The following is a 27765-nucleotide window of genomic DNA, read 5'->3' on the forward strand; positions in this document are numbered from 1 at the left end:
CTTAAAAAAATTTGTTTTCGCACGAAAAAATACGTTTTCTTTTTCTTTTTTCTTTTATGAGAGTCACGGTCTTGCTTCCGCGAGAGGCGCGGTTTTGCTTTCGCGAGAGGCACGGCCGTGTCTCTCGGAAACGAAAAAAAATGTGTTTTTTTGTTTTTTTTTCCTTTTGCGAGAGGCAGGGTTGTCCTTTCGCGAGAGTCACGGCCATGCCTCCTCGGAAACGAAAAAAAAACACGTTTTCTTTTTTTCGCGAGAGTCACGGTTTGCTTCCGTGAGAGGCACGGTTGTGATTTCGTGAGAGGCATGGGCGTGCCTCTTTCGAAAAGAAAAAAACTCGTGCTTCCGGTTCGGTTTTTTCGTCCGTTTTTTTCATGAAGAAAAAGTTCGTCAAAACCTATCAATATGGGATCTTGTTTTGAAGATCTCGACGCTAGGAGTCCAACGGTGAAAGCGGTTCGATATTTGGACACACGGTTTGAGAGATAAAACGTTTTGAATAAACAGATCTACGAAAAAAGAAAAAACTCTCAGGTTGCGACAAAGTGGCGCGCTGCATATGAGCCATCTGTCGCAACCAGGGGAGTTGGAGTGATCTTTGCAACGAGTACTCCTCACCTAGTGATTTAGCCGTAAACTGTTCTCAAATCTACGAAGTCTTTCTCTAACTTGCAAAGTTTTTTAAATTTTTGGTGAACTTTATTTCAAAATCACGATTTTTCAAAAAATTTATTTTTTTCAAATTTATGAAGTTTTTCCAAAATGGTGAACTTTTTCAACATTTCTGAACTTTTTAATAAGAAATTATGAACTTTTTCTAGATTTAAGAACTTTTTTTCAAAATTTGTGAACCCTTTCCGAATTCGCATTTTCATATTCTTTTTTTAATGAAAAGTCAATGATCAACGACTGGTCAATGGTCAATGGTCGTGTTTAAACAGAGACCAACAACTAGGAGGGATCAAGCGACCCGAGCGAGGCAATCACCATTTTTGTGTCGCGGCTCATTAAGGCGTCTGCTTAGGCACTGGTTGATGTAGTAGCGTTGCAAGCACCATATAGGAGCTCCCATCATTTCCCCATCCTTACTCTGTCTGGGCAAAAATGCCTCACCTTAGATTGCAAATTGATCATATGTCTCATCTTTGCTTCGTCTCTACACAAAATGGCATACACTTAATTTGATGATGTATCTTTATCATATGATAAAAATGTGAGGGTATATATACAAGATATGCAAAAAAACAAAATGTTAGTAGCCCATGCAATCTTGTGTGAATGCCAAAAAAATGACCAAAAACTAAACCTGCCTAGAAATTTTTTGAACATTACAGAAAGACAAGTGTAGTCATAATAGTCTACTATTCAGTAGACCATAGCCTAGTGGTGGAAAGGCGGTTCAAGGCATGATACTTAGAATTTGGTTTTGTTGCACCAATTATACTATAGGGGGCTTCCTTGCAGTCTTTCTGTTAAAAAAATTAATGTTCAAATTTCAGCCAATTCTGAACAAGGAGCAAAGAGAAAACAAGATTTCAAACTTTTATCAAAATTTGTTCAAATTTGAACTGCCCAAAAAACTGAAAAATACAGAAAACAAGTATAATCATAGTAGACTAATGTTCAAATTTCAAACCAACTCCAAGCGCTAGATGTGGATGCGGTGGGGGTGTGGGGGGAGAGGGAAAAGGTTTCATGCAAAGGAGCTCCGGACGCGGGGGGAGAGGGAAGGACGCGAGATGTGGGGGGAAAGAATAGTCCGTGCTTTATTCGCGGTTTGTTCGCGCTGCTTGCAGTGACTTCCATCCCTTTTCTTGGGACTATCTTTTCCTCCCTCACCATCACCTATAGTGGTTCTTATGGATACCTAAGTACACATATGTATGCACTTGAGTTAACAAGCTATTCATGGTGAAAATTCACACGTGTTCAGGAATAGAGTCACCTCGGCTCGTACGCTTTAGCTCTTGTCAAGGGGCCAATGGATGTTGTTGAAGTAGTCGGTGACGTAGTTGGACTTGAGGAGGTGATGTCTGAGGGCCACATGGGTATCACATCATGACCTCGACTTAGATCCATATCTTGATTTTTTTTTTGTAATCAATTTCTCAAGATCTTGATCCTTCTTAGCTTAACATATAAGCTAGAGCATGCTTCATTTGAGTTCCACATAAGAACTTCATCTTCGACACTTTCTCTTGTTTCAACTGTTGGGGAACGTAGTAATTTCAAAAAAATTCCTACGCACACGCAAGATCATGGTGATGCATAGCAACGAGAGGGGAGAGTGTTGTCTACGTACCCTCGTAGACCGGCAACGGAAGTGTTGACACAACGTAGAGGAAGTAGTCGTACGTCTTCCCGATCCGACCGATCCAAGTACCGAACGTACGGCACCTCCGAGTTCTCCACACGTTCAACTCGGTGACGTCCCTCGAGCTCCGATCCAGCCGAGTGTTGAGGGAGAGTTTCGTCAGCACGACGGCGTGATGACGGTGATGATGTTCTACCGACGCAGGGCTTCGCCTAAGCACCGCTACGATATGACCGAGGTGGAATATGGTGGAAGGGGGCACCGCACACGGCTAAGGAACGATCATGAAGATCAACTTGTGTGTTATGGGGTGCCCCCTTGCCCCGGTATATAAAGGAGGGAGGGGGGAGGTGCGGTCGGCCCCTAGGGGTGCGCCTGGAGGAGTCCTACTCCCACCGGGAGTAGGACTCCCCCCATCTTGCCTTGTTGGAGAAGGAAAGGGGAAGGGGAAAGAGGAAAGGGGGGCGCCGCCCCCCCCCCTTTCCTTGTCCTATTCGGACTAGGGGGGAAGGGGCGCGCGGCCTGCCCTGGCCGGCCCTCCTCTTCTCCCTTAGGGCCCATGTAGGCCCATAAACCCCCCCCCCCCGGGGGGGGTTCCGGTAACCCCCCCGGTACTCCGGTAAAATTCCGATTTCATCCGGAACGTTTCCGATATCCAAATATAGGCTTCCAATATATCAATCTTTATGTCTCGACCATTTCGAGACTCCTCGTTATGTCCGTGATCACATCTGGGACTCCGAACAACCTTCGGTACATCAAAACACAAAAACCCTAATTACGATCGTCACCGAACTTTGAGCGTGCGGACCCTACGGGTTCGAGAACTATGTAGACATGACCGAGACACGTCTCCGGTCAATAACCAATAGCGGAACCTGGATGCTCATATTGGCTCCTACATATTCTACGAAGATCTTTATCGGTCAGACCGCATAACAACATACGTTGTTCCCTTTGTCATCGGTATGTTACTTGCCCGAGATTCAATCGTCGGTATCTCAATACCTAGTTCAATCTCGTTACCAGCAAGTCTCTTTACTCGTTCTGTAATACATCATCCCGCAACTAACTCATTAGTTGCAATGCTTGCAAGGCTTAAGTGATGTGCATTACCGAGAGGGCCCGGAGATACCTCTCCGACAATCGGAGTGATAAATCCTAATCTCGAAATACGCCAACCCAACAAGTACCTTCGGAGACACCTGTAGAGCACCTTTATAATCACCCAGTTACGTTGTGACGTTTGGTAGCACACAAAGTGTTCCTCCGGTAAACGGGAGTTGCATAATCTCATAGTCATAGGAACATGTATAAGCCATGAAGAAAGCACTAGCAACAAACTAAACGATCAAGTGCTAAGCTAACGGAATGGGTCAAGTCAATCACACCATTCTCCTAATGATGTGATCTCGTTAATCAAATTACAACTCATGTCTATGGCTAGGAAACATAACCATCTTTGATCAACGAGCTAGTCAAGTAGAGGCATACTAGTGACATTCTGTTTGTCTATGTATTCACACATGTATTATGTTTCCAGTTAATACAATTCTAGTATGAATAATAAATATTTATCATGATATAAGGAAAAAAATAATAACTTTATTATTGCCTCTAGGGCATATTTCCTTCAGTCTCCCACTTGCACTAGAGTCAATAATCTAGATTACACAGTAATGATTCTAACACCCATGGAGCCTTGGTGCTGATCATGTTTGCTCGTGGAAGAGGCTTAGTCAGCGGGTCTGCAACATTCAGATCCGTATGTATCTTGCAAATTTTTATGTCTCCCACTTGGACTAAATCCCGAATGGAATTGAAGCATCTCTTGATGTGCTTGGTTCTCTTGTGAAATCTGGCTTCCTTCGCCAAGGCAATTGCACCAGTATTGTCACATAATATTTTCATTGGACCCGATGCACTAGGTATGACACCTAGATCGGATATGAACTCCTTCATCCAGACTCCTTCATTTGCTGCTTCCGAAGCAGCTATGTACTCCGCTTCACATGTAGATCCCGCCACGACGCTTTGTTTAGAACTGCGCCAACTGACAGCTCCACCGTTCAATATAAACACGTATCCGGTTTGCGATTTAGAATCATCCGGATCAGTGTCAAAGCTTGCATCTATGTAACCATTTATGATGAGCTCTTTGTCACCTCCATATACGAGAAACATATCCTTAGTCCTTTTCAGGTACTTTAGGATGTTCTTGACCGCTGTCCAGTGATCCACTCCCTGATTACTTTGGTACCTCCCTGCTAGACTTATAGCAAGGCACACATCAGATCTGGTACACAACATTGCATACATGATAGAGCCTATGGCTGAAGCATAGGGAACATCTTTCATTTTCTCTCTATCTTCTGCGGTGGTCGGACATTGAGTCTTACTCAACTTCACACCTTGTAACACAGGCAAGAACCCTTTCTTTGCTTGATCCATTTTGAACTTCTTCAAAACTTTGTCAAGGTATGTACTTTGTGAAAGTCCAATTAAGCGTCTTGATCTATCTCTATAGATCTTAATGCCCAATATGTAAGCAGCTTCACCAAGGTCTTTCATTGAAAAACTCTTATTCAAGTATCCCTTTATGCTATCCAGAAATTCTATATCATTTCCAATCAGTAATATGGCATCCACATATAATATCAGAAATGCTACAGAGCTCCCACTCACTTTCTTGTAAATACAGACTTCTCCAAAAGTCTGTATAAAACCAAATGCTTTGATCACACTATCAAAGCGTTTATTCCAACTCCGAGAGGCTTGCACTAGTCCATAAATGGATCGCTGGAGCTTGCACACTTTGTTAGCTCCCTTTGGATCGACAAAACCTTCCAGTTGCATCATATACAACTCTTCTTCCAGAAATCCATTCAGGAATGCAGTTTTGACATCCATCTGCCAAATTTCATAATCATAAAATGCGACAATCGCTAACATGATTCGAACAGACTTAAGCATCGCTACGGGTGAGAAGGTCTCATCGTAGTCAATCCCTTGAACTTGTCGAAAACCTTTCGCAACAAGTCGAGCTTTGTAGACAGTAACATTACCATCAGCGTCAGTCTTCTTCTTGAAGATCCATTTATTCTCAATTGCTTGCCGATCAACGATTACCGTACCACTCTGGTGCGGATCTTACTCTGGTTGATCTACGAGGTTCGGTAGTAACTTGATCTGAAGTTTCAAGATCATTATCATTAGCTTCCTCACTAATTGGTATAGGTGTCACAGAAACCGGTTTCTGTGATGTACTACTTTCCAATAAGGGAGCATGTACAGTTATCTCATCAAGTTCTACTTTCCTCCCACTCACTTCTTTCGAGAGAAACTCCTTCTCTAGAAAGGATCCATTCTTAGCAACGAATGTCTTGCCTTCGGATCTGTGATAGAAGGTGTACCCAACAGTCTCCTTTGGGTATCCTATGAAGACACATTTCTCCGATTTGGGTTCGAGCTTATCAGGTTGGAGCTTTTTCACATAAGCATCGCAGCCCCAAACTTTCAGAAACGACAACTTTGGTTTCTTGCCTGACCACAGTTCATAAGGCGTCGTCTCAACGTATTTAGATGGTGCCCTATTTAACATGAATGCAGCCGTCTCTAAAGCATATCCCCAAAACGATAGCGGTAAATCAGTAAGAGACATCATAGATCGCACCATATCTAATAAAGTTCGATCACGACGTTCGAACACAGCGTGAGTTGCGAAACTATTCCGCATTGTTTCAAATGTAGACTAAACTCGTAACTCAAATATTCTCCTCCACGATCAGATCGTAGAAACTTTATTTTCTTGTTACGATGATTTTCAACTTCACTCTGAAATTCTTTGAACTTTTCAAATGTTTCAGACTTATGCTTCATTAAGTAGATATACCCATATCTGTTTAAATCATCTATGAAGGTGAGAAAATAACGATATCCGCCACGAGCCTCAACATTCATCGGACCACATACATCTGTATGTATGATTTCCAACAAGTATGTTGCTCTCTCCATAGTACCGGAGAACGACGTTTTAGTCATCTTGCCCATAAGGCACGGTTCGCAAGTACCAAGTGATTCATAATCAAGTGATTCCAAAAGTCCATCAGTATGGAGTTTCTTCATGCGCTTTACACCGATATGACCTAAACGGCAGTGCCACAAATAAGTTGCACTATCATTATCAACTCTACATCTTTTGGTTTCAACATTATGAATATGTGTATCACTACTATCGAGATTCATCAAAAATAGACAACTCTTCAAGGATGCATGACCATAAAAGATATTACTCATATAAATAGAACAACCATTATTCTCTGATTTAAATGAATAACCGTCTCGCATCAAACAAGATCCAGATATAATGTTCATGCTCAACGCTGGCACCAAATAACAATTATTTAGGTCTAATACTAATCCCGAAGGTAGATGTAGAGGTAGCGTGCCTACTGTTGGAAATATGCCCTAGAGGCAATAATAAATTGGTTATTATTATATTTCCTTGTTCATGATAATCGTTTATTATCCATGCTATAATTGTATTGATAGGAAACTCAGATACATGTGTGGATACATAGACAACACCATGTCCCTAGTAAGCCTCTAGTTGACTAGCTCGTTGATCAATAGATGGTTACGGTTTCCTGACCATGGACATTGGATGTCGTTGATAACGGGATCACATCATTAGGAGAATGATGTGATGGAAAAGACCCAATCCTAAGCCTAGCACAAAGATCGTGTAGTTCGTATGCTAAAGCTTTTCTAATGTCAAGTATCATTTCCTTAGACCATGAGATTGTGCAACTCCCGGATACCGTAGGAATACTTTGGGTGTGCCAAACGTCACAACGTAACTGGGTGGCTATAAAGGTGCACTACAGGTATCTCCGAAAGTGTATGTTGGGTTAGCACGAATCGAGACTGGGATTTGTCACTCCGTGTAAGCGGAGAGGTATCTCTGGGCCCACTCGATAGGATATCATCATAATGTGCACAGTGTGATCAAGGAGTTGATCACGGGATGATGTGTTACGGAACGAGTAAAGAGACTTGCCGGTAACGAGATTGAACAAGGTATCGGGATACCGACGATCGAATCTCGGGCAAGTATCGTACCGCTAGACAAAGGGAATTGTATACGGGATTGATTAAGTCCTTGACATCGTGGTTCATCCGATGAGATCATCGTGGAACATGTGGGAGACAACATGGGTATCCAGATCCCGCTGTTGGTTATTGACCGGAGAGTCATCTCGGTCATGTCTGCATGTCTCCGAACCCGTAGGGTCTACACACTTAAGGTTCGGTGACGCTAGGGTTATAGAGATATTAGTATGCGGTAACCCGAAAGTTGTTCGGAGTCCCGGATGAGATCTCGGACGTCACGAGGAGTTCCGGAATGGTCCGGAGGTAAATAATTATATATAGGAAGTGCTATTTCGGCCATCGGGACAAGTTTCGGGGTCACCGGTATTGTACCGGGACCACCGGAAGGGTCCCGGGGGTCCACCGGGTGGGGCCACCTGCCCCGGGGGGGCACATGGGCTGTAGGGGGTGTGCCTTGGCCTATATGGGCCAAGGGCACCAGCCCCAAGAGGCCCACGCGCCAAGAGAAGAGGAAAAGGGGAGAGTCCTAAAGGGAGAAGGCACCTCCGAGGTGCCTTGGGGAGGATGGACTCCTCCCCCCCTTGGCCGCACCCTTCCTTGGAGGAAGGGGCAAGGCTGCGCCCTCCCCCTCTCCCTTGGCCCTATATATAGTGGGAGGGAGGGAGGGAAACCATACCTAAGGCCTGGCGCCTCCCTCTCCCTCCCACGACACATCTTCCTCCTCCCGCAGTGCTTGGCGAAGCCCTGTTGGAATCCCGCTACTTCCACCACGCCGTCGTGCTGTTGGATCTCCATCAACCTCTCCTTCCCCCTTGCTGGATCAAGAAGGAGGAGACGTCGCTGCTCCGTACGTGTGTTGAACGCGGAGGTGCCGTCCGTTCGGCGCTAGGATCATCGGTGATTTGGATCACGACGAGCACGACTCCATCAACCCCGTTCTCTTGAACGCTTCCGCGCGCGATCTACAAGGGTATGTAGATCCACTCCTCCCTCGTTGCTAGATGACTCCATAGATAGATCTTGGTGACATGTAGGAAAATTTTGAATTTATGCTACGTTCCCCAATAGTGGCATCATGAGCTAGGTTTATGCGTAGTTTCTATGCACGAGTAGAACACAAAGTAGTTGTGGGCGTTGATTTTGTTCAATATGCTTGCCGTTACTAGTCTTATCTTGATTCGGCGGCATCGTGGGATGAAGCGGCCCGGACCGACCTTACACGTACTCTTACGTGAGACTGGTTCCACCGACTGACATGCACTAGTTGCATAAGGTGGCTAGCGGGTGTCTGTCTCTCCCACTTTAGTCGGATCGGATTCGATGAAAAGGGTCCTTATGAAGGGTAAATAGCAATTGGCATATCACGTTGTGGTTTTGCGTAGGTAAGAAACGTTCTTGCTAGAAACCCATAGCAGCCACGTAAAACATGCAAACAACAATTAGAGGACGTCTAACTTGTTTTTGCAGGGTATGCTATGTGATGTGATATGGCCAAAAGGATGTGATGAATGATATATGTGATGTATGAGATTGATCATGTTCTTGTAATAGATGATCATGGAGCCCCAAGATGGAGATCAAAGGAGCTATATGATATTGGCCATATCATGTCACTATTATTTGATTGCATGTGATGTTTATCATGTTTATACATTTTATTTGCTTAGAACGACGGTAGTAAATAAGATGATCCCTCATTAAAATTTCAAGAAGTGTTCTCCCCTAACTGTGCACCGTTGCTAAAGTTCGTCGTTTCGAAGCACCACGTGATGATCGGGTGTGATAGATCCTTACGTTCACATACAATGGGTGTAAGACAGTTTTACACATGCAAAACACTTAGGGTTAACTTGACGAGCCTAGCATGTGCATAGACATGGCCTCGGAACACAGAAGACCGAAAGGTCGAGCATGAGTCGTATGGTAGATACGATCAACATGAAGATGTTCACCGACGTTGACTAGTCCGTCTCACGTGATGATCGGACACGGCCTAGTTGACTCGGATCATGTAATCACTTAGATGACTAGAGGGATGTCTATCTGAGTGGGAGTTCATAAGATGAACTTAATTATCCTGAACATAGTCAAAAGGTCTTCGCAGTTTATGTCGTAGCTCGCGCTTCAGTTCTACTGTTTAGATATGTTCCTAGAGAAAAATTTAGTTGAAAGTTGATAGTAGCAATTATGCGGACTAGGTCCGTAAACTGAGGATTGTCCTCATTGCTTCATAGAAGGCTTATGTCCTTAATGCACCGGTCAGTGTGCTGAACCTCGAACGTTGTCTGTGGATGTTGCGAACATCTGACATACACATTTTGATAACTACGTGATAGTTCAGTTAAACGGTTTAGAGTTGAGGCACCAAAGACGTTTTGAAACATCGCGAAACATATGAGATGTTTCGAGGGCTGAAATTGGGATTTCAGGCTCGTGCCTACGTCAAGAGGTATAAGACCTCCGACGATTTTCTTAGCCTGCAAACTAAGGGAGAAAAGCTCAATTGTTGAACTTGTGCTCAGATTGTCTGAGTACAACAATCGCTTGAATCGAGTGGGAGTTGATCTTCCAGATGAAATAGTGATGGTTCTCCGAAGTCATTACCACCAAGCTGCTAGAGCTTCGTGATGAACTATGATATATCAGGGACATATATGATGATCCTTGAGATATTCGCGATGTTTGACACCACGAAAGTAGAAATCAAGAAGGAGCATCAATTGTTGATGGTTGGTGAAACCACTAGTTTCAAGAAGGGCAAGGGAACAAAGGGACACTTCATGAAACGGCAATTCAGCTGCTGCTCTAGTGAAGAAACCCAAGGTTGAACCCAAACCCGAGACTAAGTGCTTCTGTAATAAGGGGAACAGCCACTGGAGCAGAATTACCCTAGATACTTGGTAGATGAGAAGGCTGGCAAACTCGATAGAAGTATATTGGATATACATTGTGTTAATGTGTACTTTACTAGTACTCCTAGTAGCACCAGGGTATTAGATACCGGTTCGGTTGCTAAGTGTTAGTAACTCGAAATAAAAGCTACGGAATAAACGGAGACTAGCTAAAGGTGAGCTGACGATATGTGTTGAAAGTGTTTCCAAGGTTGATATGATCAAGCATCGCACGCTCCCTCTACCATCGAGATTGGTATAAAAACCTAAATAATTGTTATTTGGTGTTTGCGGTGAGCATAGACATGATTGGATTATGTCTATCGCAATACGGTTATTCATTTAAGGAGAATAATGGTTACTCTATTTATTTGAATAATACCTTCAATGGTCTTACACCTAAAATGAATGGTTTATTGAATCTCGATCGTAGTGATACACATGCTCATGCCAAAAGATAGTAATGATAGTACCACCTACTTGTGGCACTGCCACGTAAGTCATATCGGTATAAAACGCATGAAGAAGCTCCATGTTGATGGATCTTTGGGCTCACTCGTTTTTGAAAAGTTTGAGACATGCGAACCATGTCTATTGGTGTATATGCATGAAGAAACTCCATGCAAATGGACCGTTTTGACTCACTTGAGACATGCAAATCATACCACATGGGCAAGATGACTGAAAGCCTCGGTTTCAGTAAAATGGAACTAGAAAGCAACTTGTTGGAAGTAATACATTTTGATGTGTGCAATCCAATGAGTGCTGAGGCATGTAGTGGATATCGTTATGTTCTTACTTCATAGATGATTTGAGTAGATGTTGAGTATATTTACTTGATGAATCACGAGTCTGAATTATTGAAAGGTTCAAGTAATTTCAGGGTGAAGTTGAAAGATCGTCGTGACAAGAGGATAAAATATTTATGATATGATCATAGAGATGAATATCTAAATTACGAGTTTGGCACAGAATTAAGACATTGTGGAAATTGTTTCACAACTGATACAGCCTGGAACACCATAGTGTGATGGTGTGTCCGAACATCATAACTGCACCCTATTGGATATGATGCATACCATGATGTCTCTTATCAAATTACCACGATAGTTTATGGGTTAGGCATTAGAGACAACCACATTCACTTTAAATAGGGCACCATGTAATTCCGATGAGATGACACCATATGAACTATGGTTTAGAGAAACCTAAGCTGTCATTTCTTAAAAGTTTGGGGCTGCGACGCTTATGTGAAAAAGTTTCAGGCTGATAAGCTCGAACCCAAAGCGGATAAATGCATCTTCATAGGACACCCAAAACAGTTGGGTATACCTCCTGTCTCAGATCCAAAAAGCAATAAGGGATTGTTTCTTGAATCAGGTCCTTTCTCGAGGAAAAGTTTCTCTCGAAAGAATTGAGTGGGAGGATGGTGGAGACTTGATGAGGTTATTGAACTGTCTCTTCAACTAGTGTGTGGCGGGGCACAGGGAGTTGTTCCTGTGGCACCTACACCAATTGAAGTGGAAGCTTATGATAGTGATCATGAAACTTCGGATCAAGTCACTCCCAAACCTCGTACGATGACAAGGATGCGTACTACTTCAGAGTGGTACGTAATCCTGTCTTAGAAGTCATGTTGCTAGACAACAATGAACCTACGAGATGTGGAGAAGCGATGGTGGGCCTGGATTCCGATAAATGGCTCAAGGCCATAAAATCCGAGAGAGGATCCATGTATGAAAACAAAGTGTAGACTTTGGAAGAACTACTTGATGGTCGTAAGGCTGTTGAGTACAGATGGATTTTAAAAGGAAGACAGACAATGATGGTAAGTGTCACCATTGAGAAAGCTCGACTTGTCGTTAAGGTGTTTCCCGACAAGTTCAAGGAGTTGACTACAGTGAGACTTCCTCACTCGTAGAGATACTAAGAGTCTATTGGAATTATATTAGCGATTACTGCATTATTTATGAAATCTTGCAGATAGGATGTCAAAACATTGTTTCCTCGACGATTTTCTTGAGGAAAGGTTGTATGTGATACAACTGGAAGGTTTTGTCAATCCTGAAAGATGCTAATAAGTATGCAAAGCTCCAGCTATCCTTCTGAGGACTGGAGTAAGCATCTCGGAGTTGGAATGTATGCCTTGATGAGATGATCAAAGATTTTGGGTGTATACAAAGTTTATGAGAAACTTGTATTTCCAAAGAAGTGAGTGGGAGCACTATAGAATTTCTGATGAATATATGTTGTTGACATATTGTTGATCAGAAATGACGTAGAATTTCTGGAAAGCATATAGGGTTATTTGGAAAGTGTTTTTCAATGGAAAGCCTGGATTAAGCTACTTGAACATTGAGCATCAAGATCTATAAGGATAGATCAAAACGCTTAATGGTACTTTCAAATGAGCACATACCTTGACATGATCTTGAAGGTGTTCAAGATCGATCAGTCAAAGAAGGAGTTCTTGCCTGAGTTGTAAGGTATGAAGTTAAGACTTAAAGCTCGACCATGGCAGAATAGAGAGAAAGGACGAAGGTCGTCCCCTATGCTTAAGACGTAGGCTCTACAGTATGCTATGATGTGTACCGCACCTGAAGTGTGCCTTGCCATGAGTCAGTCAAGGGGTACAAGAGTGATCCAAGAATGGATCACAGGACAGCGGTCAAAGTTATCCTTAGTAACTAGTGGACTAAGGAATTTTCTCGATTATGGAGGTGGTAAAAGAGTTCGTCGTAAAGGGTTACGCCGATGCAAACTTTGACACTAATCCAGATTATTCTGAGTAGTAAACTGGATTCGTATAGTAGAACAGTTATTTGGAATAGCTCCAAATAGAGCGTGGTAGCTGCATCTAGGAGATGACATAGAGGTTTGTAAAGCACACACGGATCTGAAAGGTTCAGACCCGTTGACTATAACCTCTCTCACAAGCATAACATGATCAAACCCAGAACACATTGAGTGCTAATCACATAGTGATGTGAACTAGATTATTGACTCTAGTAAACTCTTGGATGTTGGTCACATGGCGATGCGACCTGTGAGTGTTAATCACATGGCGATGTGAACTAGATTATTGACTCTAGTGCAAGTGGGAGACTGTTGGAAATATGCCCTAGAGGCAATAATAAATTGGTTATTATTATATTTCCTTGTTCATGATAATCGTTTATTATCCATGCTATAATTGTATTGATAGGAAACTCAGATACATGTGTGGATACATAGACAACACCATGTCCCTAGTAAGCCTCTAGTTGACTAGCTCGTTGATCAATAGATGGTTACGGTTTCCTGACCATGGACATTGGATGTCGTTGATAACGGGATCACATCATTAGGAGAATGATGTGATGGAAAAGACCCAATCCTAAGCCTAGCACAAAGATCGTGTAGTTCGTATGCTAAAGCTTTTCTAATGTCAAGTATCATTTCCTTAGACCATGAGATTGTGCAACTCCCGGATACCGTAGGAATACTTTGGGTGTGCCAAACGTCACAACGTAACTGGGTGGCTATAAAGGTGCACTACAGGTATCTCCGAAAGTGTATGTTGGGTTAGCACGAATCGAGACTGGGATTTGTCACTCCGTGTAAGCGGAGAGGTATCTCTGGGCCCACTCGATAGGATATCATCATAATGTGCACAGTGTGATCAAGGAGTTGATCACGGGATGATGTGTTACGGAACGAGTAAAGAGACTTGCCGGTAACGAGATTGAACAAGGTATCGGGATACCGACGATCGAATCTCGGGCAAGTATCGTACCGCTAGACAAAGGGAATTGTATACGGGATTGATTAAGTCCTTGACATCGTGGTTCATCCGATGAGATCATCGTGGAACATGTGGGAGACAACATGGGTATCCAGATCCCGCTGTTGGTTATTGACCGGAGAGTCGTCTCGGTCATGTCTGCATGTCTCCCGAACCCGTAGGGTCTACACACTTAAGGTTCAGTGACGCTAGGGTTATAGAGATATTAGTATGCGGTAACCCGAAAGTTGTTCGGAGTCCCGGATGAGATCCCGGACGTCACGAGGAGTTCCGGAATGGTCCGGAGGTAAATAATTATATATAGGAAGTGCTATTTCGGCCATCGGGACAAGTTTCGGGGTCACCGGTATTGTACCGGGACCATCGGAAGGGTCCCGGGGGTCCACCGGGTGGGGCCACCTGCCCCGGGGGGCCACATGGGCTGTAGGGGGTGTGCCTTGGCCTATATGGGCCAAGGGCACCAGCCCCAAGAGGCCCACGCACCAAGAGAAGAGGAAAAGGGGAGAGTCCTAAAGGGGGAAGGCACCTCCGAGGTGCCTTGGGGAGGATGGACTCCTCCCCCCCTTGGCCGCACCCTTCCTTGGAGGAAGGGGCAAGGCTGCGCCTTCCCCCTCTCCCTTGGCCCTATATATAGTGGGGGGGGGGAGGGAGGGCAACCATACCTAAGGCCTGGCGCCTCCCTCTCCCTCCCACGACACATCTTCCTCCTCCCGCAGCGCTTGGCGAAGCCCTGTTGGAATCCCGCTACTTCCACCACGCTGTCGTGCTGTTGGATCTCCATCAACTTCTCCTTCCCCCTTGCTGGATCAAGAAGGAGGAGACGTCGCTGCTCCGTACGTGTGTTGAACGCGGAGGTGCCGTCCGTTCGGCGCTAGGATCATCGGTGATTTGGATCACGACGAGTACGACTCCATCAACCCCGTTCTCTTGAACGCTTCCGCGCGCGATCTACAAGGGTATGTAGATCCACTCCTCCCTCATTGCTAGATGACTCCATAGATAGATCTTGGTGACACGTAGGAAAATTTTGAATTTATGCTACGTTCCCCAACACCTACTGCGATCACATCGACTTTGGAACCATTTCCCACGCGCATCGTCACCTCGTCCTTCGCCAGTGTTCGCTTAATCCGTAGTCCATGTTTCGAGTTGCAAATATTAGCAACAGAACCAGTATCAAATACCCAGGTGCTACTGCGAGCTCTAGTAAGGTACACATCAATAACATGTATATCACATATACCTTTGTTCACCTTGCCATCCTTCTTATCCGCCAAATACTTGGGGCAGTTCCGCTTCCAGTGTCCAGTCTGCTTGCAGTAGAAGCACTCAGTTTCAGGGTTAGGTCCAGATTTGGGTTTCTTCTCCTGAGTAGCAACTTGCTTGCTGTTCTTCTTGAAGTTCCCCTTCTTCTTCCCTTTGCCCTTTTTCTTGAAACCGGCAGTCTTGTTGACCATCAACACTTGATGCTCCTTCTTGATTTCTACCTCTGCAGCCTTTAGCATTGTGAAGAGCTCGGGAATCGTCTTATCCATCCCTTGCATGTTATAGTTCATCACGAAGCTCTTGTAGCTTGGTGGCAGTGATTGAAGAACTCTGTCAATGACACTATCAACAGGAAGATTAACTCCCAGTTGAGTCAAGTGATTATGATACCCAGACATTTTGAGTATATGTTCACTGACAGAACTATTCTCCTCCATATTGCAGCTATAGAACTTATTGGAGACTTCATATCTCTCAATCCGGGCATTTGCTTGAAATATTAACTTCAACTCCTGGAACATCTCATATGCTCCATGACGTTCAAAACGTCGTTGAAGTCTCGATTCTAAGCCGTAAAGCATGGCACACTGAACTATCGAGTAGTCATCAGCTTTGCTCTGTCAGACGTTCATAACATCTGGTGTTGCTCCAGCAGCAGGCCTGGCACCCAGCGGTGCTTCTAGGACATAATTCTTCTATGCAGCAATGAGGATAATCCTCAAGTTACGGACCCAGTCCGTGTAATTGCTACCATCATCTTTCAACTTTGCTTTCTCAAGGAACGCATTAAAATTCAACGGAACAACAGCACGGGCCATCTATCTACAATCAAACATAGACAAGCAAGATACTATCAGATACTAAGTTCATGATAAATTTAAGTTCAATTAATCATATTACTTAAGAACTCCCACTTGGAAAGACATCCCTCTAATCTTCTAAGTGATCACGTGATCCAAATCAACTAAACCATAACCAATCATCACGTGAAATGGAGTAGCTTTCAATGGTGAACATCAATATGTTGATCATATCTACTATATGATTAACGCTCGACCTTTCGGTCTCAGTGTTCCGAGACCATATCTGCATATGCTAGGCTCGTCAAGTTTAACCTGAGTATTCTGCGTGTGCAAAACTGGCTTGCACCCGTTGTAGATGGACATAGAGCTTATCACACCCGATCATCACGTGGTGTCTGGGCACGACGAACTTTGGCAATGGTGCATACTTAGGGAGAACACTTTTATCTTGAAATTTAGTGAGAGATCATATTATAATGCTACCGTCAATCAAAGCAAGATAAGATGCATAAAAGATAAACATCACATGCAATCAATGTAAGTGATATGATATGGTCATCATCATCTTGTACTTGTGATCTCCATCTCCGAAGTACCGTCATGATCACCATCATCACCGGCGCGACACCTTGATCTCCATCGTAGCATCGTTGTCGTCTTGCCAATCTTATGCTTCCACGACTATCGCTACCGCTTAGTGATAAAGTAAAGCATTACAGCGCGATTGCATTGCATACAATAAAGCGACAACCATATGGCTCCTGCTAGTTGCCGATAACTCGGTTACAAAACATGATCATTTCATACAATAAAATTTAGCATCATGTCTTAACCATATCACATCACAACATGCCCTGCAAAAACAAGTTAGACGTCCTCTACTTTGTTGTTGCAAGTTTTACATGGCTGCTACGGGCTTAGCAAGAACCGTTCTACCTACGCATCAAAACCACAATGATAGCTTGTCAAGTTGGTGATGTTTTAACCTTCGCAAGGACCGGGCGTAGCCACACTCGATTCAACTAAAGTTGGAGAAACTGACACCCGCCAGCCACCTGTGTGCAAAGCACGTCGGTAGAACCAGTCTCGCGTAAGCGTACGCGTAATGTTGGTCCGGGCCGCTTCATTCAACAATACCGCCGAACCAAAGTATGACATGCTGGTAAGCAGTATGACTTATGTCGCCCATAACTCACTTGTGTTCTACTCGTGCATATAACATCAACGCATAAAACCTGGCTCGGATGCCACTGTTGGGGAACGTAGTAATTTCAAAAAAATTCCTACACACACGCAAGATCATGGTGATGCATAGCAACGAGAGGGGAGAGTGTTGTCTACGTACCCTCGTAGACCGGCAACGGAAGTGTTGACACAACGTAGAGGAAGTAGTCGTACGTCTTCCCGATCCGACCGATCCAAGTACCGAACGTACGGTACCTCCGAGTTCTGCACACGTTCAACTCAGTGACGTCCCTCGAGCTCCGATCCAGCCGAGTGTTGAGGGAGAGTTTCGTCAGCACGAGGTGTGATGACGGTGATGATGTTCTACCGACGCAGGGCTTCGCCTAAGCACCGCTACGATATGACCGAGGTGGAATATGGTGGAAGGGGGCACCGCACACGGCTAAGGAACGATCACGAAGATCAACTTGTGTGTTATGGGGTGCCCCCTTGCCCCCGTATATAAAGGAGGGAGGGGGGAGGTGCGGCCGGCCCCTAGGGGTGCGCCTGGAGGAGTCCTACTCCCACCGGGAGTAGGACTCCCCCCATCTTGCCTTGTTGGAGAAGGAAAGGGGAAGGGGGAAAGAGGAAAGGGGGGCGCCGCCCCCTCCTTTCCTTGTCCTATTCGGACTAGGGGGGAGGGGGGGCGCGGTCTGCCCTGGCCGGCCCTCCTCTTCTCCCTTAGGGCCCATGTAGGCCCATAAACCCCCGGGGGGGTTCCGGTAACCCCCCGGCACTCCGGTAAAATCCCGATTTCACCCGGAACGTTTCCGATATCCAAATATAGGCTTCCAATATATCAATCTTTATGTCTCGACCATTTCGAGACTCCTTCTTATGTCCCTGATCACATCTGGGACTCAGAACAACCTTCGGTACATCAAAACACAAAAACCTTAATTACGATCGTCACCGAACTTTAAGCGTGCGGACCCTACGGGTTCGAGAACTATGTAGACATGACCGAGACACGTCTCCGGTCAATAACAAATAGCGGAACCTGGATGCTCATATTGGCTCCTACATATTCTACGAAGATCTTTATCGGTCGGACCGCATAACAACATACGTTGTTCCCTTTGTCATCGGTATGTTACTTGCCCGAGATTCGATCGTCGGTATCTCAATACCTAGTTCAATCTCGTTACCGACAAGTCTCTTTACTCGTTCCGTAATACATCATCCCGCAACTAACTCATTAGTTGCAATGCTTGCAAGGCTTAAGTGATGTGCGTTACCGAGAGGGACCAGAGATACCTCTCCGATAATCGGAGTGACAAATCCTAATCTCAAAATACTCCAACCCAACAAGTACCTTCGGAGACACCTGTAGAGCACCTTTATAATCACCCAGTTACGTCGTGACGTTTGGTAGCACACAAAGTGTTCCTCCGGTAAACGGGAGTTGCATAATCTCATAGTCATAGGAACATGTATAAGTTATGAAGAAAGCAATAGCAACAAACGAAACGATCAAGTGCTAAGCTAATGGAATGGGTCAAGTCAATCACATCATTCTCCTAATGATGTGATCCCGTTAATCAAATGACAACTCATGTCTATGGCTAGGAAACATAACCATCTTTGATCAACGAGCTAGTCAAGTAGAGGCATACTAGTGACATTCTGTTTGTCTATGTATTCACACATGTATTATGTTTCCAGTTAATACAATTCTAGCATTAATAATAAATATTTATCATGATATAAGGAAATAAATAATAACTTTATTATTGCCTCTAGGGCATATTTCCTTCACCGGCGCCCCCCCTGGACCCCTATATAAAGAGGGGGGAGGGAGGGCTGCACACCCTAGCCCCTGGCACCTCCCTCTCCCTCCCGTGACACCTCTCCCTCTCGCTGAGCTTGGCGAAGCCCTGCCGAGATCACCGCTGCTTCCACCACCACGCCGTCATGCTGCTGGATCTCCATCAACCTCTCCCTCCCCCTTGCTGGATCAAGAAGGAGGAGACGTCTTCCCCAACCTTACGTGTGTTGAACGCGGAGGTGTCGTCCGTTCGGCGCTAGGATCATCGGTGATTTGGATCATGACGAGTACGACTCCCTCAACCCCGTTCTCTTGAACGCTTCCGCTCGCGATCTACAAGGGTATGCAGATGCACTCATCTCTCTCGTTGCTAGATAACTCCATAGATTGATCTTGGTGAAGCATAGAATTTTTTTTATTTTCTGCAACGTTCCCCAACAGTAAGGTACAAGGGCTTTGCCCATATTCACACATAGATGGAACCTGAAAGGGGGTAAGTGGGAAAGTCCTCGGGCATGACTGCAGACAGTTTGCGGTTTCCGGTTTGTCTGCACGCATATTGGAGGTGGCGCAGACATGTCCATGTTTTTCCACTAGCAGAATGGAGGTCGTGCGTATAGTCCGTGCTTTGTTCGCGGCTTTTTTGCGATGCCTATAGTGACTCTTCCATCCTTTTTATTTGGGCTTATCTTCTCCTCCCTCAGTTTCGCCTCCGCCGTCACTTGTAGTGGTTCTTGTGGATACCTGAGTATGTATCCACTTGAGTTAACAAACCATTCATACATGGTGAAAAGTCACATGTGTTCAGGAATAGAGTCACCTCGGCTCGTAGAGCTTTAGCTTGGGCTCTCTTCATGGGGCCAATGGACATCATCGAAGTAGTCAGTGGCATAATTGGACTTGAGGAGGTGATGTCCGAGGGCCACACAGGTATCACATGATGACCTTGACTTAGATCCATATGATTATTATTATTTTGTAATAAACTTCTCAACATCTTGATCCTTCATAGCTTAACATATAAGCTAGAGCATGCTTTCATTTTGAGTTCCTCATAAGAACTCCGTCTTCTACACTTTCTTCTGTTTCAACCTTGAAACCAATACATGGTCCTCAAGTATTGCCTATGAAAAAATCCTTTAGATATAAATCAATAAAAAAACTAGTTCATAAAAATATCATTAATTATCAAAACCACGCATGGGGCTCCATGCGCTTTCCTGATCACAGTCGCACAAAGTGCCAACTTGTGTGTGTGCGCGTGAGATGGTCCTCAAGCTCAAAATGCATGCCCAGTCCAATGTGGTCAAACGTACACGCCTAAAGATCTCCTTCAAGTTCTTTGGACCTTTCAAGATTGTAGAGCGTGTCAATGTAATCGCTTACATGTTGGAGTTGCCACCAGACTGGCATGTGGACCGATCTTCCATGTGTCGCAGATCAAGTCGTTCACCGCGAAGCTATAGACGGGTCTTCTTTGAGCTGCAGCAACCCGATAGCCTTACAACGGTGCCTCTATTCCCCGCTTATACTGGACGGCTGCCAAAAAAAAGGGTAACGACGTGATGGTGCAGATCCGGGTACAATTGTGGTCTCTACCACATGATTCCACGATGTGGGAGGACTACGAAGTGCTACACCATCGCTTTTTATTGGCGCCATTCCGGTAGGGATAATCCTTTCAAGGAGGAGAGGATATCACACTTGTGCCTACAATTGATGATGTTCTTGCAAACTAGAAGGAAGGAGAGTGGGACCCACGTGTAAGTGATAGGAAGGTGTTGACATGTGTGTGTGTGTGTGTGTGGCCCCAGTCACAATGTGTAGATGATATAACCCAGCCAACGTACAGAATAGTGATGAGAAAGTAAAATCTTGCTTCCCATAGTGGATATTTCTAATTCGCGAGCTTTAGTGGTCTCTCTGTTTGATTTTTAAAAAAATCACATTTTCAAGTTTTTAGAAATGTGGAAAAAAATCTTGCATGCTGTCACGGACGTATCCCACAAACACGCAAAATGTCAACTTGAAATACTTTATATTCGAAGCTACACAAAAATGACAGACGTGTGGATTTGAATATACACACTTTCAAGTCTTCAAAATATACAAATCTTGTCTTCTTAGAATTTCACATCGTGATATTTCATATTTGTAGCATGCATCATTGAATCCATCCACAGAGTTTTTTGAAAACTTGTACAATGTGGTTCCTATTTTTTTACAACGGGGTCACTACTATAGAGCTCAGGAGTCAAATAGCTTTTCGACCTTCCCATCTCCTTATCGCACCCACCTTCTCCATTGCTTAAAAAGAAAAGAAAAACTTATTTGCTTCTTACCTCCTCCTCAAGTAAGCTCCCGAACTGGGCCTTCGTCCAGAGCCCGCAATCCACGGCCCCTTCGCTTCACATCTAACCCCGAGCCCCAACACTGCACCGCTTTCTCCTTCCGCTTGCTTCGCGTCGCGGAGCCGCGGAGGAAGGAAGACCCACGGGCGCGGCGCGACTCCTGCCGCCAGCGAGCATCGGCGGCGGCTGCTGCGTCGGAGGTCAGTCCCGTACCGCTCATGCTCTTCCCCCGCTTCCCCCTCCCTCCCTCCTCGCTCGCTAACATCTCGGGCGCGCGCAGGTAGGCAGGCAGCCGCGGATGCACCCATTCCGTCCTCCGCTCCGGCGACGTTGAAGAGGTCGACGACGTGCGCTTCGCTCACCACCCGCTCCTCCTCCGCCGCCCCGCCTGCGTGGGTAAGTGCATCGTCCTCTCCTCCCCCTCTCGCCCCCTCCCTCGGCCGCGACGCGCGTGCGCCCGCCAACCGGAGCGCGGCTGGCAGATGGATGACCGATTTTGGGTCCGTTTTCCATGGATTACGGTTCGGTTAGATGAATCGATGCTTTTTACATGTTGAATGAGCGATTGCTGCTGGATATGGCCCTGGATCCTGCCTCTGTCTGTCTCGCTGTATCGGTGTGTGCCTCTTGTGGTTGTTCTGCTGCAGTGCTGCTTCAGTTCCAGGCCTCCGTGCTGTCTGTAGTGTCCGCGCTAGCGTGTTAAGGTTCTGGGTCAACTCTGTCGAGTCCTTGAGGTTTGCTGCTCTGCGGTTGTGTGCCCTGTATGTGTGCTTAGTCTGAATCAAGTTAAGTTCATCTGCTCGTTTGGTATGTGTGTCACTCTGGTTTCCCCACGGCTGAACATAACTGCATTTTGCTGAACTGAAACGTGTGGTCGGCCAGGACATTGTCTACCAGCAGCGAGCTACAACTCTGTGTGTGCAATAATCCAAGCTTGCTTTTGTGGACAATGCGTTGATTGTTGAGGCCTTTGGCACCCAGTTTTTGGACAATTTCTGCTTCCTTCCATGCGGATGCCACCCGCGGCTAGCTTGTACACCTGCCGCATTTTTTCCTCAAAAAAAAGAAGTCCTAAAACCTGCCTGATGTATTGCTTGATGGAATGCCTGAATCTGTGCTCTGTTGATTATTTGCCTAACTGTTTTATCTAGTTGTTTTCATCTACTGCTGCTGTTTGTTTGAATGCTCCTTTGATGCTATATGCCAGAGAGAAGATGATGGGCGCAGCGAGGAAGATGGCGACGGTGGTCGTCTTTGGCCTGCTTATCACCACTGTCTCTGCAGGAAGAGTGAGTATGCTCTCCTCTCCAACATCCGCTGAGCATCTGGGACGCTCCTCACTTGCCTCGGCCACCACTTCCTCAAGCAGACCAAAAGAATCTACAGTTCGTATTGGTATGTCTTTCGTTTCCACCACCTTTCTGCATATGCTTAAGACATTCCATACTTTTGTACAAGCTAGGAGATTATCACAGGAGTGTCATCTCGCTGAGACCAACGAGTGCCCTGCACACCCACTGACACCCAGTATAAGCTCACTTCTCCTAACTAAACTACAGCCTCCAACTACGGCTAATTTTAATTGCGCCTAGTCAATCATGATCTGAGTAATCCGCCAGCGCTCTCGGGCTTCTGAAAGTTTTAATTGAGTTGGAATAGAACGTGCACACATGTATACACTTGGCAGGATAACATGTATAATGGTTGCACTCAACTCTATGCATATCTAACTTCAAAACAATTGTAATGGAGACTGCACACAACTGAGGTGTAGGATCCTACATTGGTGCATCACACATTATCATTCCTCCTGTTTGATATTTACAGCTGCATGTGGATGGAAATTTCTGAAGTGTTGTGAACTTGTGATATTTGGGAACTCCACTAGGACCTGAGTTTCTCATGTTAGTTTGCATTGCAGCAAGTGTGGGAATGTTAGTTGTACATTCCTGACAATGTTTGCGATGGGTGTTTAAGATTAGATCGATTTTCTCAAGAAATTTTTTGTTACATGGCATTCTATTTGTACAGCATTGGTCTAGTTCATACGGCGGCCATACCGCACATGGATGCATGTGTTTGTCGCCTTGCGTGTCTTCTGAAATCAGTTGTAGTTCATTGCTCAGTAGATTCTTCTTCACCATATTGAATTACTAACTCTGTCAAGTTATAGGCTGTGTTCGTTTCCTCAACAGATTCCTCTCGTATTTCATCTACTTGTACTAGTTTTATTTTCCTAACAACATCCTAGTATCGCAGAGCGAACGCCTGAACTGTTTTATCTCCACAATCAACTACTAGTTTTTTTATATTCAGTTGCTTCAAGAAGTCTGTTCAGACTCTTAGCTAGACCTGCCAACATTAATTCTCGTCCTTTTGATGCTATTTACAAGTGTGGATGCAAATCTTGTCACTGATTGAAATTTGCTTGCAGATTCTGTGGTTGGCTGCAGTCCAAAGGAAGTGGCAAGAGAACTGGTAATCAATTGCCGCGAGCCTGTCAACGCTCCAATGCCAATTGAGGCTTGCTGCGCGGTCGCTGTCGGCACTGTTGGAAGGCCCTCGTGCTACTGCTTGGTCAAGGAGGAGGCTGCCTTTGGGATGTCGCCGCTTTTCAACATCAGCAACATGGCGCAACTGCTGGCCAGATGTGGCGCGTCAATCTACTTAAACAAGTCCCTCAACAACCGATGCGATCGGTCATACGATGAGAAGGAAACAGCCGAGTGCACATCGCCTCAGATGACACCCAGGACAGACAGTTGCAAGACCGCCAAGGTGTCAGGTTATGTTGCCTGGATACTGGCCGCTGTGTTGGCTGGGTTCTTGGTTTGCAAGGTATGTTGCCAACCAGCACCGGCAGCACAAGTTGTGTACATGCCAGAGATTCAGTTGGTGAGGCCTAGAGGAAACTGCAATGAAGACCAGGACCGAGAGCATCTGACGCAGGGGCTGGAACCAGTGGTAGTGATTCATCTGCTACAAACTCTGAAGATGGTGAAGATACCGTTTCGCATACAAGTCAGGACCTCATCCTAGAAGGGAAGAGGAACCGCAACCCGAACCCGAGGTTCGTTGGAGGTCCATGGGTTAAGAAGTGAATGATAAAGGCGAAGTATGCTACTTGAAATATGCTGATGGCTTGCTGTTGACGGAGAAAATCTTGTCTTGGTACTGATTGTATGATCGATTTTGGAGTACCAGCGATACCATTTTGCTATGCACATGGTCTTAGAATATTGCTGTAGCTTAAGATTCCTCCCTTGTTGAGATAACACAGCGCCTATGCGTCATATTGCATTCAGGTGGGGATTTGTGATTCTCAGTGGCTCACGCGCTGGATAAGCTGGGATGCACTATTTTTTTTTTCCTTTTTAAGAACAGGGTTGGTGTGAGGCATGAACAGGCAAGAGCTGTAACATTGATAGTACACGTAAGATCAACTGGATCCATATTGAAATATCCTTGCTATTCGCAACTCTTATCTTCCTTCCTATTCGCCAGGTTGATCAAAACGTCAATCCTTTTTGTTGCCATGCACCAGAATCCGCAAGAAACGTAGTACAGTGCATCAGGATAATGTTATAACTTCGCAACTATGATTAGCACATAGAAACATCATTAGCACTAGCACCCATGTTTCTGTGACTTTCTTTGCTCCAAACGTTAGTAAACACTGTGAACCAAGGAAGGATCGGCATATCAGTGTGAAAGGCAACTAATATAGGAATGCATCTTCAATTATGTCTTCTTTCCTTTTTTTACTTTATCATTCCTTTTTTTCGTTTTTCGATTATGTTATTTCTATTTTTCTTTTTTCTCTTCCTGGTTCGATAATTTTCTTTCAAATTTGTAAACTTCATTTAAATTCAATGAACTTTTCTAAATTCAATGAACTTTTTTCAAATTTGATGAACTTTCTTAAAAATTTGATGAATCTTTTTCAAATTTGATGGACTTCTTTCATATTTGATGAACTTTATTCAAAAAAGTTTTCCAAATTCGATGAATTTTTTTTCAAATTGGTTTTCCCAATTCAATGAACTTTTCTTCAAATCTGATGAGCTTATTTCAAATTCGATTAACTTTTTCAAATTAGTTTTCCGAATTTGATGAACTTTTTTCGAAGTTATGAAAATTTTTCAAATTTGTAGTCTTTTTTTATAAATCCATGAACTTTGTTTCAATTTTGATGATTTTTTTTCAAAATCGATGAACTTTTTTCAATGATTGGTAACCATTCACTAGATTTTTAGTGAACTTTTTAAATTCTCGATTTTTTAGTAATTCAAAAAAGTGATACATTAGGTGGTTTCGTGCAATAAATAGGGCAGTGACATTGTCATTATAGATTGGCACGGTTACAGATCACTAATGGCAAATGGCTCGAGGGCTAGCGAAGTAGTACGTGAACGGAAGCACGTGAGTTTGAAACTTGAAGAGAGCAGAACTGTTTTTGGGCAATGATCTGCGCGGGCGCGCCGGCCCCCAATTTTCGGCCGGCCGGCCTGCAGCCACACGATGCGTGCAGTATCACCATTGGATCTCCCTCCCACAGGTACGTCGTCTTCCTCGGTTGTAGCAAAACCAAACGTTTGTGGTAGCATCCTCGACCACCATGCGCCGATGCAGCTCCGCCGTCGCCGCTCGTCGTAGCCTCGCAGTTGAAGCTTTTTGCAAGGCCGGTTGAAGCTTTCTATATCGCTGGGGTTGCAGCAAAAAAATGGGGAGACGCCATGGCCGTCGTCAAGGAAGATTTCTTAATCTCTAGTTGAAGCTTTTTCATCTGCGGGTTGAAGCTTTTTATCAAACGGTTGTAACTTGTACTGTATTCCGTTGTCTGGTTGAAGCTTTTTTATCTACTGGATGTTCTGGATGTAGCTTTTTGTGTCCATGGTTGTAGAATGGAAAAACGCCGTTTGCAACTCTTCCTAGTGTCGTGGTTGCAGCTCCTCCAGGGCACCATGGTTGTAGCACGGGCACCTTGGTCCTCCCGGTGTTTGGCCTGTCACCGGTAGCAGCAAAAAAGGAAGAGAGGAGGAGGAGGAGGAAAAGGAAGAAAAAGAAGGTGGGAATATGCTGAACTTATACTTCTTCTCTGTTATGCGTAAATCTGCTGGCAGCAGCGAAGTTCGCTTGGTTTGTCGGTTTGGTCAAAACTCCTATTGTTGAGCAATGCAACAGCAAGGCTTACATTATAGAGCATGCGACGGTGACTACCTTTCTAGCATTAGTTTGTGTGATTCTTTCATTGGACATTCTCACAAGCCGTGACTAGTATTTATAAATTATGAATGACGATTAATTGAAATATATATGCCACATCCAATTCATGTGTCTTAGTTTATTGGCCAAAAGGTGCTTGCTGGACAATTGCAGGTTTGGTACAATTTTTACAACTTTTTTGTGCATCGCGGGCCTGCTACAAACTTATTGGAAAAGAGAATATTTTCTCCTGTATTTGCAGCACCAGTCGTTTGAGTTGCGGCGACTCTGACCCGATGTGTTCAAATCACTACAAATACTATGATCCGAGGAAATGAAATCGTGATGTGCGTCGGGGCTGTGTATAGGTAGTAAATGGGCCCGGTTTTGGGGATGTCGGTTCTAAATGGGCTTGTTAAGGTGAGGTGGCGTGTGAGGCATATTTTAGCGTGCATACCGCTTCCTCATTTTGTTCTCGCGTTCATTTTGGCGATTGTATAGGCGACGGCGGCAGCTGTGGGGGCGTGCCCTTGCCTTCGGTTCGCAGGAGGGCGGTGGTGTTCTTGTTGGCTGCGTTAGTTGTTCTCTTGGGGGATAGGGTCGGTCTCTGTGATCTGCTGGGTGGGTGGAGGCGTGGAGGTTGGCGGCCGCTTGCGGGTTTCCTATGCTTCTTTGGCTTCCTGTGCTGCGTTTAAGGGTCTGATTTCTTCCCTTTCTATTTCAGTTCCTTTGTATACTGATTATTGTGTTGCTTGTGTGATAATGTTGTATACTTGGGTGGACTATGGATGTGAATGTGATTTTTTTAGGGGAAGGGGTTTTTGATTTTTGTGTGAGGATAGGGCGGCGGGGGTCTGTTGGGTGGAGTTTGGTCGATGTGGGGATTGCATGCCTTTAGTTGTCGAGGCGCCATATGTGGGTTCGCAGGTGCATCTGGGATTTAATCGACATTGGTTTGTCCATCTCCGATGCCGGTCTGAAGGAGCTTACCTTCTGGGCTGCTGGGCGTGTGGTTTTGTTCGGCCATGTGTGATTCTGACGACATGATGA

The 27765-nt window shown here is 44.8% G+C and overlaps 1 protein-coding gene across 1 annotated transcript; it reads left to right on the top strand.

Moving 5' to 3' along the window:
• The first annotated feature begins 21560 nt into the window (after nt 1-21560).
• Nucleotides 21561-24972, top strand: LOC125523306. The gene is made up of 4 exons (XM_048688354.1): nt 21561-21710; nt 21791-21906; nt 22718-22905; nt 23945-24972. Exons 3-4 carry the CDS (start codon nt 22725-22727, stop codon nt 24547-24549), a joined length of 786 nt encoding a protein of 261 aa, XP_048544311.1. The 5' UTR covers nt 21561-21710; nt 21791-21906; nt 22718-22724; the 3' UTR covers nt 24550-24972.
• The last annotated feature ends 2793 nt before the right edge of the window (nt 24973-27765 follow it).

The sequence above is a fragment of the Triticum urartu genome, chromosome 7 (genome assembly GCF_003073215.2).
Source record: "Triticum urartu cultivar G1812 chromosome 7, Tu2.1, whole genome shotgun sequence".
Taxonomy (NCBI): Eukaryota; Viridiplantae; Streptophyta; class Magnoliopsida; order Poales; family Poaceae; genus Triticum; species Triticum urartu.